Source organism: Ictidomys tridecemlineatus, chromosome 12, assembly GCF_052094955.1.
Source record: "Ictidomys tridecemlineatus isolate mIctTri1 chromosome 12, mIctTri1.hap1, whole genome shotgun sequence".
Taxonomy (NCBI): domain Eukaryota; kingdom Metazoa; phylum Chordata; class Mammalia; order Rodentia; family Sciuridae; genus Ictidomys; species Ictidomys tridecemlineatus.
In genome coordinates, this window is record NC_135488.1 from 36,831,126 (window position 1) to 36,848,146 (window position 17,021).

The 17,021-nt window shown below is 49.4% G+C and overlaps 1 protein-coding gene and 2 long non-coding RNA genes across 5 annotated transcripts in view; 2 read left to right on the plus strand and 1 right to left on the minus strand.

Annotated features, from left to right (window-relative positions):
- The window catches only part of Cnnm4 (cyclin and CBS domain divalent metal cation transport mediator 4), a 39,041-nt gene extending 33,918 nt beyond the window's left edge, over positions 1-5,123 (plus strand). For 2 of the 3 annotated variants that reach the window (XM_005339592.5, XM_013364878.4), the window contains 2 exons: positions 2,269-2,453; positions 2,626-5,123. In XM_005339592.5, coding sequence (XP_005339649.4) covers positions 2,269-2,453; positions 2,626-2,823 — 383 coding nt within the window. In that variant the 3' untranslated portion in view covers positions 2,824-5,123. The remainder of the gene's footprint in view (positions 1-2,268; positions 2,454-2,625) is intronic. The other variant, XM_040270759.2, reaches the window with a different exon arrangement.
- Positions 5,064-8,056, minus strand: LOC120884822 (uncharacterized). Its single transcript, XR_005727181.2, has 2 exons — positions 6,290-8,056; positions 5,064-5,935 (listed from the first exon to the last, which is right to left on the minus strand). It is a non-coding gene; the product is annotated as an uncharacterized LOC120884822 (long non-coding RNA).
- A 3-nt stretch (positions 8,057-8,059) lies between these two features.
- LOC144369257 (uncharacterized) lies at positions 8,060-16,757 on the plus strand. The gene is made up of 2 exons (XR_013428729.1): positions 8,060-9,213; positions 13,900-16,757. It is a non-coding gene; the product is annotated as an uncharacterized LOC144369257 (long non-coding RNA).
- Positions 16,758-17,021: the final 264 nt, after the last annotated feature.

A 17,021-nucleotide genomic window follows, 5' to 3' on the forward strand; every position in this document is an offset into this window, starting at 1 on the left:
TTCTCTGCTTTAAATGTATTTGCTAAAGGAGTCTTTGGGGGGTGGGTTTTGGGGACTGAACTCAATGGCTCCCAACCACTGACTCATATCCCCAGCACTATTTTGTATTTAGAGGCAGGGTCTCACTGAGTTGCTTAGTATCTTACTTTGCACTCGTGATTCTCGTGCCTCAGCCTCCTGAGCTGCTGGGATTACAGGTGTGTGCCACCACACCTAGCTGGAGAAGTCATTATAGATAATACCATGATTTTTAAAAATTATGCAAAAACTTTTCAGAGTTTAAGATTATATTCTTAGGATATTCTTTCAGAAACAGGATTACCAGATCAAAGAACCCTGATATTTGCCATTTTTATTGTTTTTCTTTTTGATCCCAAAATTAACAGTTTATTGGGAAAACAGAAAAAAAGTTTTTGAGAAAATTAAAAAGTACCATAATTTCATTTCTCAGAGACAATACTCTGATATGTCCTTATAGGACCTCTATTTATAAAAGATCATTTGCGCAGGTTTTAAATTCAATGGTTGAGCCTGCACTTAGCATGCACTAGGCCTTGGGTTCCATCCCCAGCCTAAATAAATAAATTCTGTTCCTGTTTCAAAAGGCATTCCATCATTCAGATGATTAATGTAAGATATTAAGTAATACTCCTGGTATTTCTAACTTTTTCCTGGAGGTGAATCAGAGGTACTGCTTAGCTACTTTCATGTGACCCTCTAGTGAGCCTGTTTCCTGTTCCTTGGTGGGCGTACCCAGTCACAGAATGGCCAGACTGTATTTTCCTAGATTTATTAGAGAAAATCTGGCTTTACTTAAGCAGAAAAATAGAGGAGTACTCTATTTGATCTCACTTGGTAAAAGCTGTGTGGGTCCTTGAATTCCTGGGTTCAGTGTTTGTTCTCTCTGCTGGCTATTTCATGGCATAGCTAACTTAGTAGTTAGTAACTTCGTAGTTAACTAAAGCAAACCCCCTTGATCCACTTCCTGTTTGTGTAAAACAAGTTGCAAGCACCAGGTGCCTGCCTGTAATCCTAGTGACTCTGGAGGCTGAGGCAAGAGGATTGCAAGTTTTGAGGCCAGCCTCAGCAATTTTGCAAGGCCCTCAGCAACTTAATGAGATTCTGTCTCAAAATAAGATAATTTTAAAACAGGGCTGGAGATGTGGGGATGTGGCTCAGTGATTAAACGCCCCTGGCTTTGATTCCTGGTACCAAAAAAATAAAATAAAACAGACAAAAATAAAACAAGTTGCATTCACTAGTGACTTCTCTGAGTCTTTCCTTGTTCTCTGTGTTTTTAAAACTGAGCTAATGGTGAGCTGTGCCATGTAGGGGCAGCTCCTTTCCCCCTTCCTCGGCTGGGTTGGGCTGGGCTGGAGTTGCACCCTTTCCTGGGCGGAGAGGCCTGTGCTGCCTGGTGGCTGGGCTGTGCCACCCGCCGTCCTAGTTAACCAGGACCCTGGGGTTCCCGTGAGGAACCTGCCACCCTCCTCCTCCTGACAGCTGGCTTGGGTGGGGGCACACAGTGGACTGACCCCGTCCTGAGCCGAGCACACCTCCGACTCTGTAGCAGTGACAGGCATCATGGGGTGGGGTTCCCGCTGAGAGAGTGAGGACTGTGTGCTCTTCTTCTTAAGAAAGGTTCTTTATTTTTATTTTATTTTTTTAATGTGGTGCTGAGGATCAAACTCAGTGCCTCACAGGTGCTGGGCGAGTGCTCTACCACTGAGCCACCACCCCAGCCCTAAATGTTCTTTGTTTAAAAGTATGTAGTTTAAGTCACTTGACATAAGCTGGTATTGAGACAAAGGTAGCTGCTTGTCTGTCACGGGAGGGTGATCACTGTGTGTTGACTGGGACTGATGAATTTGGGGGGTTCACCAAGGGGTTCTGCAGCTGCACATTTCCTGTTGACCAGTTTGCTTGGATGGACTGTTTAACACTGCTGCCGCTCTTCTGAACACTAGCTCCATTAGCCTTGAGGCTGGTGCAGCTGGAGCTTCTGTGTGCTTTTGTTTGTCCCTAAGAACTGTCCTGCTGGGCTGGGTTGGGGCTCAGGGGCAGAGCGCTTGCCTAGCATGTGTGAGGCACTGGGTTCTATCCTCAGCACTGCAACTGTATATAAATACACAAATGAAAAAAAAATGACATCAACAACTAGGGAAGAAAAAAAGAACTGTCTTGTTTTTGGAGAGAGACCATGTCCCTGTCTCCCCTGGGCTGAGCTCAGGGCATAGCCTGACCTGCCAGCCTCTGCTGTCCCCACAGACCGCTCCCCATCGCACCCCATGCCCCTCAGCCGCTCAGCCTCCCTCAGTTACCCGGACCGCAGCACAGATGCGTCCACCACGTCCACCCTGGCGGCTGGCAGCAACCAGTTTGGCAGCTCCATCCTGGGCCAGTACATCTCGGACTTCAGTGTCCGGGCACTCATGGACCTGCAGTACATTAAGGTAAGTGCCCCTGCTGCAGCCCTCGTCCCTGCTCAGGACCAGTGGCCTCTTTCCCCACCCAAACGCAGCATCCTTCTCCTCACCTTGCCCTGCGCCTGCTGGGAGCCCCCGCAGGCCCTCTCTTCTGCCTGGGCCCCAGCTCTTGCCCACCGCACTCGCCTCCTGCCCACAGATCACGCGGCAGCAGTACCAGAACGGGCTGATGGCCTCCCGCATGGAGAACGGCCCACAGTTTCCGCTGGACGGGTGCACCACCTGCACGGAGAACTTCACCGAGAAGCCCGAGCTGCCCGTGGTGGACGAGACCACGACGCTGCTCAACGAGCGCAACTCCTTGCTGCACAGAGCCTCCCCGGACAGCGCCATCTGACAGCAGGGCCCGGGGCCCTGCCCGCCCCGCGGGGCCTCCCCAGTGGGCCACACCGAGAGAGGGGGCCTGTTAGGCCACAGGGGTGCGGATTGCCTGTGTGACTGAGCAGCCAGGGTGCTGCTGACAGGGACCTCTGAACAGGCTGCGGTGGCACTGCCAGCCCTGGACTGGTGGGCGGTGGGTGAGCCACCTGAGCAAAGGCTGTTTCTTACTGAGGACTTCTAAACTAGGCTCGTTGCTCCTCTTTTTAAATATCATTTTGGGAAGGGAAGACAGGGTTAAAGAACTTTATGTTAAAAAAAAATGTTTTTTCAAAAAAAAAAAAAAAAAACCAAAACTTTAAAAGGGGGAGGGATCCCCACCCTGGAAGCAATAGCCATAATCTGCTCCCAGCCATGCCCTTCCAGCCTCTGTCCCTGCCTCGGGGAGCCCACCCTTTCCTGCAGAGTGGGGGCCAGTGCCTGCAGAAGGAGTTGGCTTCTTCCAGAAGCAAGGAACCCAGGCCTGAGGTCAGCTGCTTGAACATGGGCACACCCAGGGCCTGACTGAAGTTGCTACGGCCGACTGTGTCTGGGTGACTGTGACCAGGGGCACGATGGCCCTGGCCACGGAGAAGAGCACATCTTCTGTCACCGCTGGACCCAGGAACCTATCAGAACTCCTTGGATGGGCTCTCCCGGTGAGTCAGGGCTCGCTGAGGATTCTCCTCCCGCCCCCCATCTCTCCTTTGGAAGAACTCCCACCTGGTACGGAGTGAGCAGTGTCAGGCGGGCCACAGGCGTCACGCTGCTCCCTGCTCCCCAGGCTTGTCTCCGCCTTGCCAAAGGCCCCCCTTGGTGGGCAGGGCATCTATGCCAGAGATTACTTGTCAGGTACTCCTTTTGGATCCAGGGGTGATTCTGGCCATGGCTTCTGTGCTGTGGCAGCCATGACCACCCACCCATCCCCACCCTACAAGAGGAGCCAGGGCCCACCTGGCACAGGAAGCCACCCTTCTAGATTCCTCCTCCTCTCTAAGCCCTGGTCCCTCTGGGGGACTGGGGACAAGAGGGCATGTTGAAGCCACCAGGACGGTTCTTCATGCCCTTTCCTGTGGCTGGCCGAGGTCACCTGACCTTCTTCACCCCCTTATGGGATCCCATCAGTGGGGTTCACTAGGGAGAGGTCTGTGGGCGAGCAGAGGAGTAGTCCCGTTTCCTCACATCCTCATGACCCTGGCGTGAGGGCTCCGACTGGCCCGTGCTGACGCTGGTACTGACGCTGGTACTACGGGAGAGTCTCTTACACCTGCAGGAAGTCCCACCCCAGGGCCTGCTCCAGAGCTCCTGGCTCCCACCATGGGGGAGGCTGTGGGACCAAGGGCTGCCTTCTGTCAGGAAGCACAGGAGCTGGGGCACCAGATCCAGGTGAGGGAAGCTGCCCACCTTCCGCCTGCGTGGCAGGTGTTCCTGCCTTTCCTCAGCCAGGGCAGGCCTGTCACCCAGTGCTCTGCTCTCCAGGCGCCTAGAGAGTCCTAGTCCTAACTCCTGGCACTAGGGAGTGTCCTGCCCTGGCCAGTCTAAGGCCTCCCCAGGCACAGAATTTACTCCTAGAAGTCTGGGGAGCTATCGATGCCTGTGTGCTCTCGACCATAAGGGAAAAGACAGCAACTCTTTGAGCCCTTAGGAGACCCCTAGTTTTCTACAAGAGCAGCTTGCTTCTGAGTCCCCACAGGAGCTGGCAGAGTTGTGTTCCTGAGAGGCCAGGGTGCCGGCAGAGCAAAGCACGTTGGCCCAAACCTTGTGGGGGTGTGTAGAGCAGAAGGAGCAGGTGCACTCACTTCCACAGCTACCTCTTGCACACACAGTCACTACCAACAGGTGGTCCCCCTCCTCCTCTCCCTTCCCCATTGATAATCACTTCCTGAAGAGGGTCATAATTATTCCCAGATATCACCAGTCCAATGACTTCCTCCTCCCAGTGCAATTTCTCACTTCCTATTCCAACCTCTGGTTCCTGGGCTGAGCCATACCCTGGACCTGGCCTGCTCCGCTTGTCTTCCTGGGCCAGGGAGACCTTGGCAAATGGCATCCAAATGGGTAGGCAAGTCACAGCCACCGTAGCAGATGACTCCTATTTATTTTACGTAAGATTTTAATTTGTATATTTTTGTGATTTATTTTGGCATTGTTATGAGTTTGACTCTCGGGGAGTTTTGTTGTTATGACTCTTGTGTCTTTTGTCACAAAACAATGATAATATTTGCTAAACAATATACGGAATTTATTTTTGATTGGTAATAAAAAATGAAATATATGTAAGTCTTGGTGAGTCTGTGGCTTGCATTTGAGTTCTATGTTCAGCATCTGTGACAGAGGGAAGTGACTGTGGCTGACTGCCACTGTGACAAGGCATGGAACATAAAGTGCTCTGGGGCTGTGGAGCAGTGAAATGCAAGCAGAATTGTAACTTACAAACACACAGAATCAGGGCTGTTGTCACAAGTGCTGGAGAGTGGCAGCTGCTGGCAGACGTTCAGAGCAAATGTGCTCAGCTGCCACCAGCACAGTCCTGCAAGCTGGAAGCCCCGTGGCTCCTGCCTGCAGGTCCTGGAGGGCGTGTTGGAGTGAGGGTGCTGTCCTTCCCTTTCTGGGGGCTGAGAGATTACCAAGCCTGATCCAAGAATGTGATTGTATGATTTCATAACACAGTTGCTGTCTGTCCACCCTGGTGGGCTCACATGGTTTCAGAGTTGGAGCGCTGGGGTCCCCTGAAGGGCCACTCGCAGAATGGCCACTGTGGAATCTTTTTTTTTGGTCCCCGGGATTAGGATTGAACCCAAGGGTGCTTAACCACTGAGCCACGTTCCCAGCCTTTTTTTATATTTTACTTAGAGACAGGGTCTCCCCGAGTCACTGAGGCTGGTTTTGAACTTGCTATCCTCTTGCCTCAGCCTCCTGAGCTGCTAGAATTGGTGGGATGTGCCACCGTGCCTGCCATCAACTGTGGAATCTTGTAGCACACAAGAGTCCAAGGCCAGGGGCTGGAGCAGGCATGGCTTGACAGCAGACCAATTCCGGAGGTATCTGAAGGCAGGCAGGCACTTGGGTAGCAGCAAAGGGAAGTGGATACTCTAGATAAAAGGAGTAACACACACAGTGAGTGTGTGGTTGGGCAAGAGGGAATGACGTTGGTCGTCCCCCCACCTCGCCCTGCCCCGTTCTCATGTGCTAGCTTCTGCTGCATGCCAGCTGCTACCAACCAACCCCTCAGGGAGTTGAGTGAGGAAGACCCCCAAGGGAGAGGCACACAGGGCCTATCTCCTCCTAGGACATGTCTCCCGAGAACTTTTTTTTTGGTGCTGGGTGTAGAACCCAAGGCCTTACACATGCTGAGCATGTGCATTAGCACTGAGCTACTCCTCCAGCCCCTCTCCCAAGTCTTTGTGAGGCTCACTCATATTATTTACACCTGGTTCAAATATTACCTTCTTAGAGAAGCCTTCCCTGATTGTTCCATTTCAATCAGCATCACCCTCGACCCCTCTGTCTCCTTGTCTTGTCTTTTCTCCATAGCACTTATTGATAATAAAATACAGGTATTTCTTTTCTGTTGTCCCAATACTCTCAGCCCAGGAAGGCAGGGGCTTGATCTTATTCCCACAACACTCCAGCACTGGAACCATCCCCAGTACACTGCACACATCAGTGCCGGAAACACTTGTCAGGTGAATGAATGAGAATTAAGCCAAGTACTGGATTCTGTGAGGGGAGCACATAGCTCCCATGACCTTGATCTGACTTATCAAGGTGGAGCTCTTGGAGGAAGGGGCATTGGAGCCAAGACTTGAGAGATGAGCAGGAGTTTAGCCCGTGGTCACACCCAACAGCTACAAATTTATTAAACAAAGTGGAAATGTCTTGATCCAAAAGACCAGGAAGAAAAATGGCCCCGGGAAGGCCAAGGAGGTCCAGTGTCTCCAGTAGAGCTGTGACTGACTAGAGTTTGGGCAAATGGCATTGAAAAAGGAAGAAGCCCCTCTAAGCTGCTTTTTTGCCCCATCCTGGGTTCTTTGAATCTTTGGATATTGAGAGTTTAAATGACCATTTGTGTTTTCCAAGTTTGAGCAAATTGTTCTTCCACCCAAAGGCACCCCCCTTCCCCAAGAATTAGTTATAGGTTGTTTTTTCAAGAGAGCCTGAGGCCAGGGAAGAAAGTTACTTGTGGAAAGTGAAAGTCCTGTCTCCTGTCTCTCAATCCATAACAAGTTGTTTCTTCCTGTCCTTTGAACTCATTTTTTGCTAGTTAATGACTTCTCAGCCATTTCGAGCGCGTCATCTGTTCTAGCTCATTGTCAGCATTTTATCTTGACTTGAAGACAGAAGTGAGGGGGATGAATCCAGCATAAAGCTTGTACTTTTTCTTCTTCAAAAGAGACATGACAATCCAGTGGAAAGATGCACTAATGTCATTATTGCTTCTGCTAGTGGCTTGCTCCGTAATCTTCAAGAACGAAGCAGCCAGTGGAAGGACACAGCACCATCTGGATAATAAAAATGGAGAACAGAAAAGCAGTTGGCCCAGTTGCTCTTCTGAGTTTTACAATGTAGAAGAGACAAAGAGTTTTTCACAGATATTTTCCGGTTCGTCATTTCACTGTGGGCTTTTGCACACAACATGGTTTTGCACACAACATGGTTCACTTATGGCCATAATACATATACTTTTCAGGATGATATTCTCAGGAGACAGCAAATTGTTTCTATAGACTCCTTTAAAGACCATTTAAAATGACGTTTGAGCTTTATCAACTGTCTACTTGTGCTAGAAAGCCTGAAGAACATAAAAATTAGACAAAAATACAAAACCCACTTAATCTGGGTGCTTATAGAAAAGACTTGTTAGCAGTTGGTCTGTTTCCTTCTGGTCACATACAGATCATTTAAAACGAGCCACACTGTCCACCGACCATACTGTCTTCTAATATACCAGCAGCAGGCACCCTCTTGAGTAGCTCTTGTTGGCCTTGGGGAATCTCCCAAGGATGAATTGTGGGAGTGGAGTCAGCAGATCCTTAAATTGCCGGCAGCTTCCGCCTCCTGTGGCTGGGATGGTGACCAGGGTGTTGGGCAGGTCGCCTTGGAACCCGGCATGCACGCTGTCTTCGCTTCACTTTTCTCTTGTAAGACATTAATTACATGCAGCGGATGTGTCAGGCTCCAATGAGGTTGTGACTTTGTGTTTCCCTGGTGGGACTGAAAGACCCCAGCCTTAAAGCCTTAAGCTTAATGTTAAAAAAAGAAATATATAACCTTTTGCTCTGCAGTCACAAGATGCTTCCTCCTAACCGCAACCCATGCCCCACACCCCCCCATGTTGTAACCCATACGTTACATACCCCCTCGAGTCTTGCACAAAGCAACCGCAAAATGTCCCAGACAGTTAAGAAACCACGAGACATTCCAGAGGGGCAAACTCAAGCAAAAGAGGACAAAAATAGGAACACGTGGGTGGGGTCTCCAAAATCACTCGGCCCCCTGGGACCACTTTTAGGGGAGCTTGAGAGGGGGCCAATGAAATAACTGTTACTGTGCTAAGCTGGAATCTTGTCCCTTGCAACCTATAAAAACCCTGTAACCCCGAGCCCAGGCATGCAAGCTGCCTAAGCCACGGCTGAGGTTCTGCTTTGCATCCATAGGCGCCTATGTGAATAAATTCCTCCTGCTGATTGCATCCAGTGACTCGCGTGTTCCATTCTGGGTTGGGGTCTCGGGGGTCTTTCATTTGGGGGCTCGTCCGGGATCACCGGAACGACCCAGACCCAAATCCGGAGGACACTCGACTTCACTGGGAGGTAAGCCGGCAAATACGAGCTCTCTGTCTCTATGTTTGTCTCTATGTTTAATGTCTTGCGCAGCGTCTGTATTCTGAAGTCTACGCGTAGCTCAGTATCTGAAGGCAGCTTGAGAAGGAGCTAATTTGAGGTTTGGCTCGGACTTCTCCCCTGCCACCCTGGGAGACGTCCCAGGGATCCGAAGGGTCCATTTTTTCGGGGCCCCCAGTGTTTCTGAAGGATACACTGTCTTTGTAGGCGAAAGAGAAGTACTAACTTCTCCCAAGCCATCTGAATTCGGTTCCTGCCGGCACCGCGCAGCGCTCGTCCCGTTCGGTCTCGTCTTTGTACTACTGTGTCTGTCTGTCTACTTTCTGTCTGAAAGAAATATGGGGAACACCCTAACTACCCCTTTGAGCCTTACTCTAGATCATTGGCAGGACGTCCAAAAGCGCGCAAACAACTTGTCCGTGACGGTCAAAAAGAAGAAATGGAAAACTCTCTGTGCCTCAGAATGGCCTACATTCAATACCAGCTGGCCTCCTGAAGGAACCTTTAACATTGATTCTATCTTACAGGTGAAGTCTCGAATCTTCATCCAAGGTCCTCAGGGACACCCTGATAAAATACCCTATATTATTACTTGGGAAGATTTAGCTTCCACGCCACCCTCCTGGGTGGCTCCTTTCTCTCCTCCTAAGCCTCCTTCTTCTTCTTCTCCCCTCGAGCCCTCTGCCCCTCTCCTTCCAGTTCCTTCTCTTCTACCCCCTCAAACCTCCCAACTTTACCCTGTTCTCGACAAATCTGAACCTTCGACTAAGCCAAGGGCAACACCAAAGAAGGTTTTGCCGCCAGAAGACTCAGCCCTAATTGACCTGCTATCTGATGTGCCTCCTCCTTATCAGCCCCAGCCCTCACCAGCCCCTGGGTCCAATTCACCTTCCTCGGAGGAAGAAGAAGACGACCAAGAGGGTCCAACTGCCAGTGCTCCCCCAGATCCATCCCCCATGGCGGGACGACTCCGAGGACGACGGGATCACATGGCACCAAGGGACACTTCTAAAGTTCTCCCCCTGCGGCAAACGGGGGGTCCCAATGGCCAATATCAGTATTGGCCATTCTCGGCCTCTGACCTTTATAACTGGAAAACTCATAATCCTTCCTTTGCTGAAAACCCTGTAGCTTTAACCTCTCTGATTGAATCTATTCTAGTGACTCACCAGCCAACATGGGATGACTGCTAGCAACTTTTGCAGATACTCCTCACTTCAGAGGAGAAACAAAAAGTTCTTTTGGAAGCTCGCAAAAATGTACCAGGGGATGATGGGCGACCTACCCAACTCCCAAATTTGATTAACGAGGCTTTTCCTTTAACCCGGCCAAACTGGGACTATACCACTGAAGCAGGTAGGAACCACCTACGTCTCTATCGCCAGTTACTCATAGCGGGTCTCCAAGGAGCAGGGCGTCGGCCCACTAATTTGGCCCAGGTAAGACAAACTATTCAGGGAGCAGAGGAGAGCCCAACGGCATTTTTAGAAAGACTAAAAGAGGCATATCGGAGGTTCACACCCTTCGATCCTGATAGTGAAGATCAGAAAGGAAATGTCTCTATGGCATTTATTTGGCAATCTGCCCCAGACATCAGAACTAAGTTGCAAAGACTGGATAATTTGCAGGATTTCTCTCTAACAGATTTGCTGAAGGAAGCAGAAAAGATATTTAACAAGAGAGAAACTCCAGAGGAACGAGAGGATAGAATCAAGAAGATGCAAGAAGAACGAGACCTTAAGCTTAGAGAAGAGTCAGACAAAAGAGAAAGAGAAAGGGATCGTCAGGGAGACAAAATGAGTCAGGACAGGGAACGAAACAGGCCCCATGTAGACCGAGACCAATGTGCCTACTGTAAGGAAAGAGGACACTGGGTAAAGGATTGCCCAAAGAGACCCCCCAACCCCAGAAGAGGTGCAAATCGGGCCTCGCAGTTACTAGCACTAGATGAAGACTGAAGGAGTCAGGGCCAGGAGCTCCCCCCTGAGCCCCGGGTAACTCTACAAGTAGGGGGGCGACCTGTAACCTTCCTAGTGGATACGGGAGCCCAACACTCAGTGCTGACGCAAGCACCAGGACCCATAAGCCACAGAACAACATGGGTCCAAGGTGCCACCGGGAGCAAACCATACCGATGGACTACTGACAGAGAAGTACACCTTGCCACAGGTAAGGTTTCTCATTCGTTTTTACATGTGCCTGATTGTCCGTATCCACTACTAGGAAGAGACCTGTTAACCAAATTGAGGGCCCAAATTTATTTCAAAGACGGGGGTGTCTCTATTACCGGGCCAAACCAGACCCCCTTACATGTATTGACTTTCAAACTAGAAGATGAATACAAACTTTTTGATAAGTCCTCACTACCTATTAAAAACATGGACTATTGGCTTAGTTCCTACCCGGAGGCCTGGGCAGAAACTGGAGGAATGGGAATGGCTAGACAACAACCTCCACTAGTCATACAGCTAAAAGCCACTGCAACTCCCATTAATATTAAACAATATCCTATGTCAAGGGAGGCCTACCAAGGCATCAAGCCGCATATCAAACGCCTCCTAGATCAAGGCATTCTAACACCTTGCCGGTCGCCCTGGAACACCCCGCTGCTACCGGTCAAAAAGCCAGGGACTAATGATTATCGACCGGTTCAGGACTTAAGGGAAGTTAACAAAAGGGTAGAAGACATTCACCCCACAGTGCCAAATCCCTACAATCTCCTCAGCACCTTGCCTCCGACCCATACCTGGTATACTGTTTTGGACCTGAAAGATGCCTTTTTCTGCCTAAGACTGTCTCCCCAAAGTCAGGCCCTTTTTGCATTCGAATGGAAAGATCCCGAGGAAGGGGTTTCTGGACAGCTGACTTGGACGAGACTACCACAAGGATTTAAAAACAGCCCAACGCTCTTTGATGAGGCTCTGCACCAGGATGTGGCTGAATTTCGGGTAAGACACCCTTCCTTAATTATGCTTCAATATGTGGATGATATCTTGTTGGCTGCAACCTCCAAAGAAGACTGCCTAACAGGTACGAAAGAATTGTTGCAAACCTTGGGACTACTGGGGTACAGGGCATCAGCAAAGAAGGCCCAAATCTGTCAGACAAAGGTTACCTATCTTGGCTATGAACTTTACGATGGTCGGCGCTGGCTGACAGCTGCCAGGAAAGAGACTATCTCAAATATACCAACTCCCCAGAGTCCCAAGCAGCTGCGGGAGTTTCTAGGAACCGCAGGTTTCTGCAGACTCTGGATTCCTGGGTTTGCCGAGATAGCAGCCCCCTTGTATCCACTGACTAAACCAGGTACTTCCTTTACCTGGACTGAGGAACATCAGCTGGCATTTGAACAAATTAAATTGGCTCTTCTGTCAGCCCCCGCCTTAGGCCTGCCAGACATTACCAAGCCTTTTGATCTGTTTATAGATGAAAAACAGGGCTATGCAAAAGGGGTTTTAACCCAAAAGCTGGGACCCTGGAGGCGCCCTATAGCCTACCTGTCAAAGAAATTGGATCCAGTGGCAGCCGGATGGCCACCTTGCCTCCGGATGATAGCAGCTGTGGCTCTTCTGATTAAGGATGCCACCAAACTGACTTTGGGACAGCCATTAACCCTATTAACCCCTCATGCCATTGAAACCATAATTCGCCAGCCACCCGACCGCTGGATGTCAAATGCCCGGCTCACCCATTACCAGTCTTTGTTATTGGATACTGACCGGATCCAGTTCGGCCCCTTGGTGACATTAAATCCAGCAACCCTCCTGCCGCTCCCGGAAAAAGCAGATCCTCACAACTGCCAGCAGATCCTCGCAGAAACACAGGGGACCCGGCCAGACCTCACAGACCAACCAATGAAGGATGCGGAGCTAGTCTGGTATACAGATGGAAGCAGTTATCTGCTCAATGGAGAACGACGAGCAGGAGCGGCCATCACCACTGAATCTGAGGTAATATAGGCGAGTGCGCTTCCGGGCGGGACGTCAGCTCAGCGGGCAGAACTGATAGCTCTGACTCAAGCCTTAAAGCTGGCAGAGGGGAAAAAGCTAATTGTGTACACAGACAGCAGATATGCTTTTGCCACTGCCCATATACATGGGGAAATTTACAAGCGCAGAGGATTACTGACCTCAGAAGGAAAAGAAATAAAAAATAAGACTGAAATATTAGCTTTACTTAAAGCTTTATTTTTGCCTAAGAAATTAAGCATTATACATTGTCCCGGCCATCAGAAAGGAGACACCCCAGAGGCCAAAGGGAACAGATTAGCAGATGAGACAGCCAAGAAAGCAGCTCTGGGGCCGCAGCTCTTAATAATAACCCTATTGCCCCAACAAGTAGACCCACCACATGATAACCACGAAGAGCAATGGGTCTATGAAGACAAGGACTTAAATGTCATACAGAGACTGGGGGCTACCTACAGCCCGGAGGACCATACTTGGAAATATCAAGGAAAGACTATCATGCCCCTTAAAAATGCAAAACAACTAGTGAAGTCCCTACACAGACTCACACACCTTGGGGCTAAAAAGATGAAAGAACTTTTAGACCGCGGGGAAGGTACTTTATATCTCCCAAACAGGGATCAACTTCTTCGCCAGACAGCAGAAAATTGTCAAGCCTGTGCCCAGGTAAATGCTGGTAAAAACAAGATTGAAACCGGAATTCGAATGAAAGGGCATAAACCTGGAACCCATTGGGAAATAGACTTCACTGAAATCAAACCAGGTATGTACGGCTATAGATATCTTCTAGTTTTTGTTGATACCTTCTCCGGATGGGCAGAAGCATTCCCGACTCGACATGAAACTGCTAAGGTGGTTGCAAAGAAATTATTAGAAGAGATTTTTCCCAGGTATGGGGTACCTGGGACAATTGGATCGGATAACGGGCCTGCCTTCGTTTCCCAGGTAAGTCAGATGGTGGCCAATATATTGGGGATCAATTGGAAATTACATTGTGCTTACAGACCCCAAAGTTCAGGACAGGTAGAAAGAATGAATAGAACTATTAAGGAGACCTTGACCAAATTAACGCTTGAAACTGGCACTAGAGACTGGGTACAGCTCCTGCCTTTAGCCTTATATCGGGCCCGAAATACCCCAGACCCACAGGGACTAACCCCATTTGAGATTCTGTACGGTGCCCCACCACCTGCTGTTAACTTTTATGAAACTGAAACCTGTGCCTCCCTCGCCCCATCTATGCAGACTCATTTGCGTGCCTTGCAGCTGGTTCAGAACGAGGTCTGGAAGCCTTTAGCCGCAGCATACAAAGAGGAACTTAAAACCCCATCGCTGCCACATCCCTTCAAAGTCGGAGACACCGTCTGGGTACGCAGACACCAGAGCAAGAACCTTGAACCACGGTGGAAAGGACCCTACACTGTCCTGCTGACGACTCCTACTGCAGTCAAAGTGGACGGCATCTCTGCTTGGATCCACGCCTCTCATGTAAAGACTGCTCATCCACTGGAATCCACCAGCACCTCTTCAGGATGGAAATTGCAGCGCACTCAAAACCCGCTAAAGATAAGACTCACTCGCTGCTGATTTTATTCACTTTATGTCTAGCTCTCCCCATGTCCATGTCAGCTGCCGGGCACCAGATGTATAACCCTAACCAGCCTGTGAGCCAGACATGGCAAATACTGTCAGGGGCGGGAGAAATAGCTTGGGAAATAACTTCCACTAAATACCCCCTTTGGGCATGGTGGCCCACCCTGGAGCCTGACCTCTGTCAGATGCTAGCTGGATCAGAAGACTTTGATATTCCAACTACTGATCCTGCTAAACCAAGAGAACCAGAGGTATGCACCAGTAGCGGGCGTTGCATCTGTGCACGTTACCCGGCAGGATGTAGGGACCCTAGGACTCGAGCAGCCTTAAGAAAAAGTCCATTTTATGTATGTCCAAAGGATGGAAGAAGTAGATCTCAAGCACGGAAATGTGGGCAACATGACAGTTACTATTGTAGGGCTTGGGGATGTGAAACTACAGGGGATGCTTGGTGGAACCCAAGTTCATCCTGGGATCTAATACAAGTAAAAAGAGACAAACAAAGTGATGGACCCCCGCTAGAAACTGACTATTGCAAAAAACAATACCGCTGGGACAAATTTGACCCCCTGTGGTATGGGGACGGGCCATGCACTTCATTTGCCTGCAATCCCTTAAGTATAACCTTTACCTCGGCAGGCAAGACATCTAGAGATTGGCTACAAGGGAGACTATGGGGCCTGAGGGTATACAAGCAAACTGCCTATGACCCCGGGGTCCTATTCAAAATAAAATTAAAAATAAATACCAACCCCCAGCCGTTAGGCCCCAATAGAGTACTCCCAGATCAAAAGCCCCTTCCTCCAAGAAGACAGAGACCGATACCCTCAAGGGTAACGCCTCCACTCAATACCACCCATCTAAAACCCCCCACACCCCCGACCATGCTCGCCTCCCCCACGTTATCAGGGTCAGGAGAAAGACTGATAGACCTAATTGAAGGAGGATATGAGGCCCTTAATTTTACCCAGCCCAATCTCACTAAGTCCTGCTGGCTTTGCCTTCGGGCAAGCCCTCCCTACTACGAGGGAATAGCCATTAATGGGACCTTTACTTATGATGCTCCCTCTAGTTGTAACTGGGGAACAAAACACATGTTGACTCTGTCCGAAGTAACCGGCTCAGGGACATGCTTAGGGCACCCCCCCCTGTTAGGGAACAACGAGCTCTGTGCACGTACTATAAGCAAGTTATCTTCTGATAAATCTAAATATGTGGTGCCCTCGACAGGTCAATACTGGGCATGTGACACCGGGATTACCCCATGTGTTTCAATAGCTACCTTTAACCAATCAAGAAATTTTTGTGTCCTAGTTAAGATCTATCCCAGGCTACTCTATTATTCTACAGAGGAATTTGAAGAACATTTCATGGGGAGGACCCGATTCTCCCGAGAACCTGTTAGCATTACCTTGGCTGTTCTATTGGGGGCAGGAGTATTGGCAGGGGTTGGAACTGGGGCTGCAGCCTTAATTGAAAATCCCAGACCGTTGGGGATCTTAGAGGCCGCAGTACAGCAAGATCTGAGGGCAATAGAAACCTCAGTAACTGCTTTAGAAAAATCTTTAACCTCCTTATCTGAAGTAGTATTGCAAAATAGACGGGGTCTAGACTTATTGTTCTTAAAGGAAGGAGGGCTTTGTGCTGCCCTAAAAGAAGATTGTTGTTTTTACACAGATCATACAGGAGTAGTAAGGGAATCCATGACCAAACTCAGAGAAAGACTAGATGCACGGGAAAGATCCCTGCGGAGCTCTCAAAGTTGGTTTGAAGGCTGGTTCAATAAGTCCCCATGGCTGACTACTCTATTGTCTACCATAGCTGGACCCTTGATCATCTTGCTGTTGATTTTAACGTTTGGACCCTGTATTTTTAACAAATTGATGCAGTTCATAAAAGACAGGCTTTCTGTGGTACAAACCATGGTCCTTACCCAGCAATATCATTTGCTTCAACAACAGGCTGAATCCGAACCCGAACAGGCAGATCAATGGATATAAGATTATATCCCTGATAAAAGAAAAGGGGGGAATGAAAGACCCCAGCCTTAAAGCCTTAAGCTTAATGTTAAAAAAAGAAATATATAACCTTTTGCTCTGCAGTCACAAGATGCTTCCTCCTAACCGCAACCCATGCCCCACACCCCCCCCATGTTGTAACCCATACGTTACATACCCCCTCGAGTCTTGCACAAAGCAACCGCAAAATGTCCCAGACAGTTAAGAAACCACGAGACATTCCAGAGGGGCAAACTCAAGCAAAAGAGGACAAAAATAGGAACACGTGGGTGGGGTCTCCAAAACCACTCGGCCCCCTGGGACCACTTTTAGGGGAGCTTGAGAGGGGGCCAATGAAATAACTGTTACTGTGCTAAGCTGGAATCTTGTCCCTTGCAACCTATAAAAACCCTGTAACCCCGAGCCCAGGCATGCAAGCTGCCTAAGCCACGGCTGAGGTTCTGCTTTGCATCCATAGGCGCCTATGTGAATAAATTCCTCCTGCTGATTGCATCCAGTGACTCGCGTGTTCCATTCTGGGTTGGGGTCTCGGGGGTCTTTCAGGACCGAGTTCCCTGAAGGAAGTGGCTGTGCCTTGGATGTTCCCAGACCTGAAGCCACAGCCCCGCGCCATCCATAAACATTTTCAAGAAACCTTAGCTTCCCGAATCCAGGCTCTGGTTCTTATTCAGCTCCCTTGGCCCTGAAGGGTTTCTGGGCCTTTTATTAAGAAAACATCCCACTTTCCATGCACTTGAATCTCCGTGTGCAACTTCA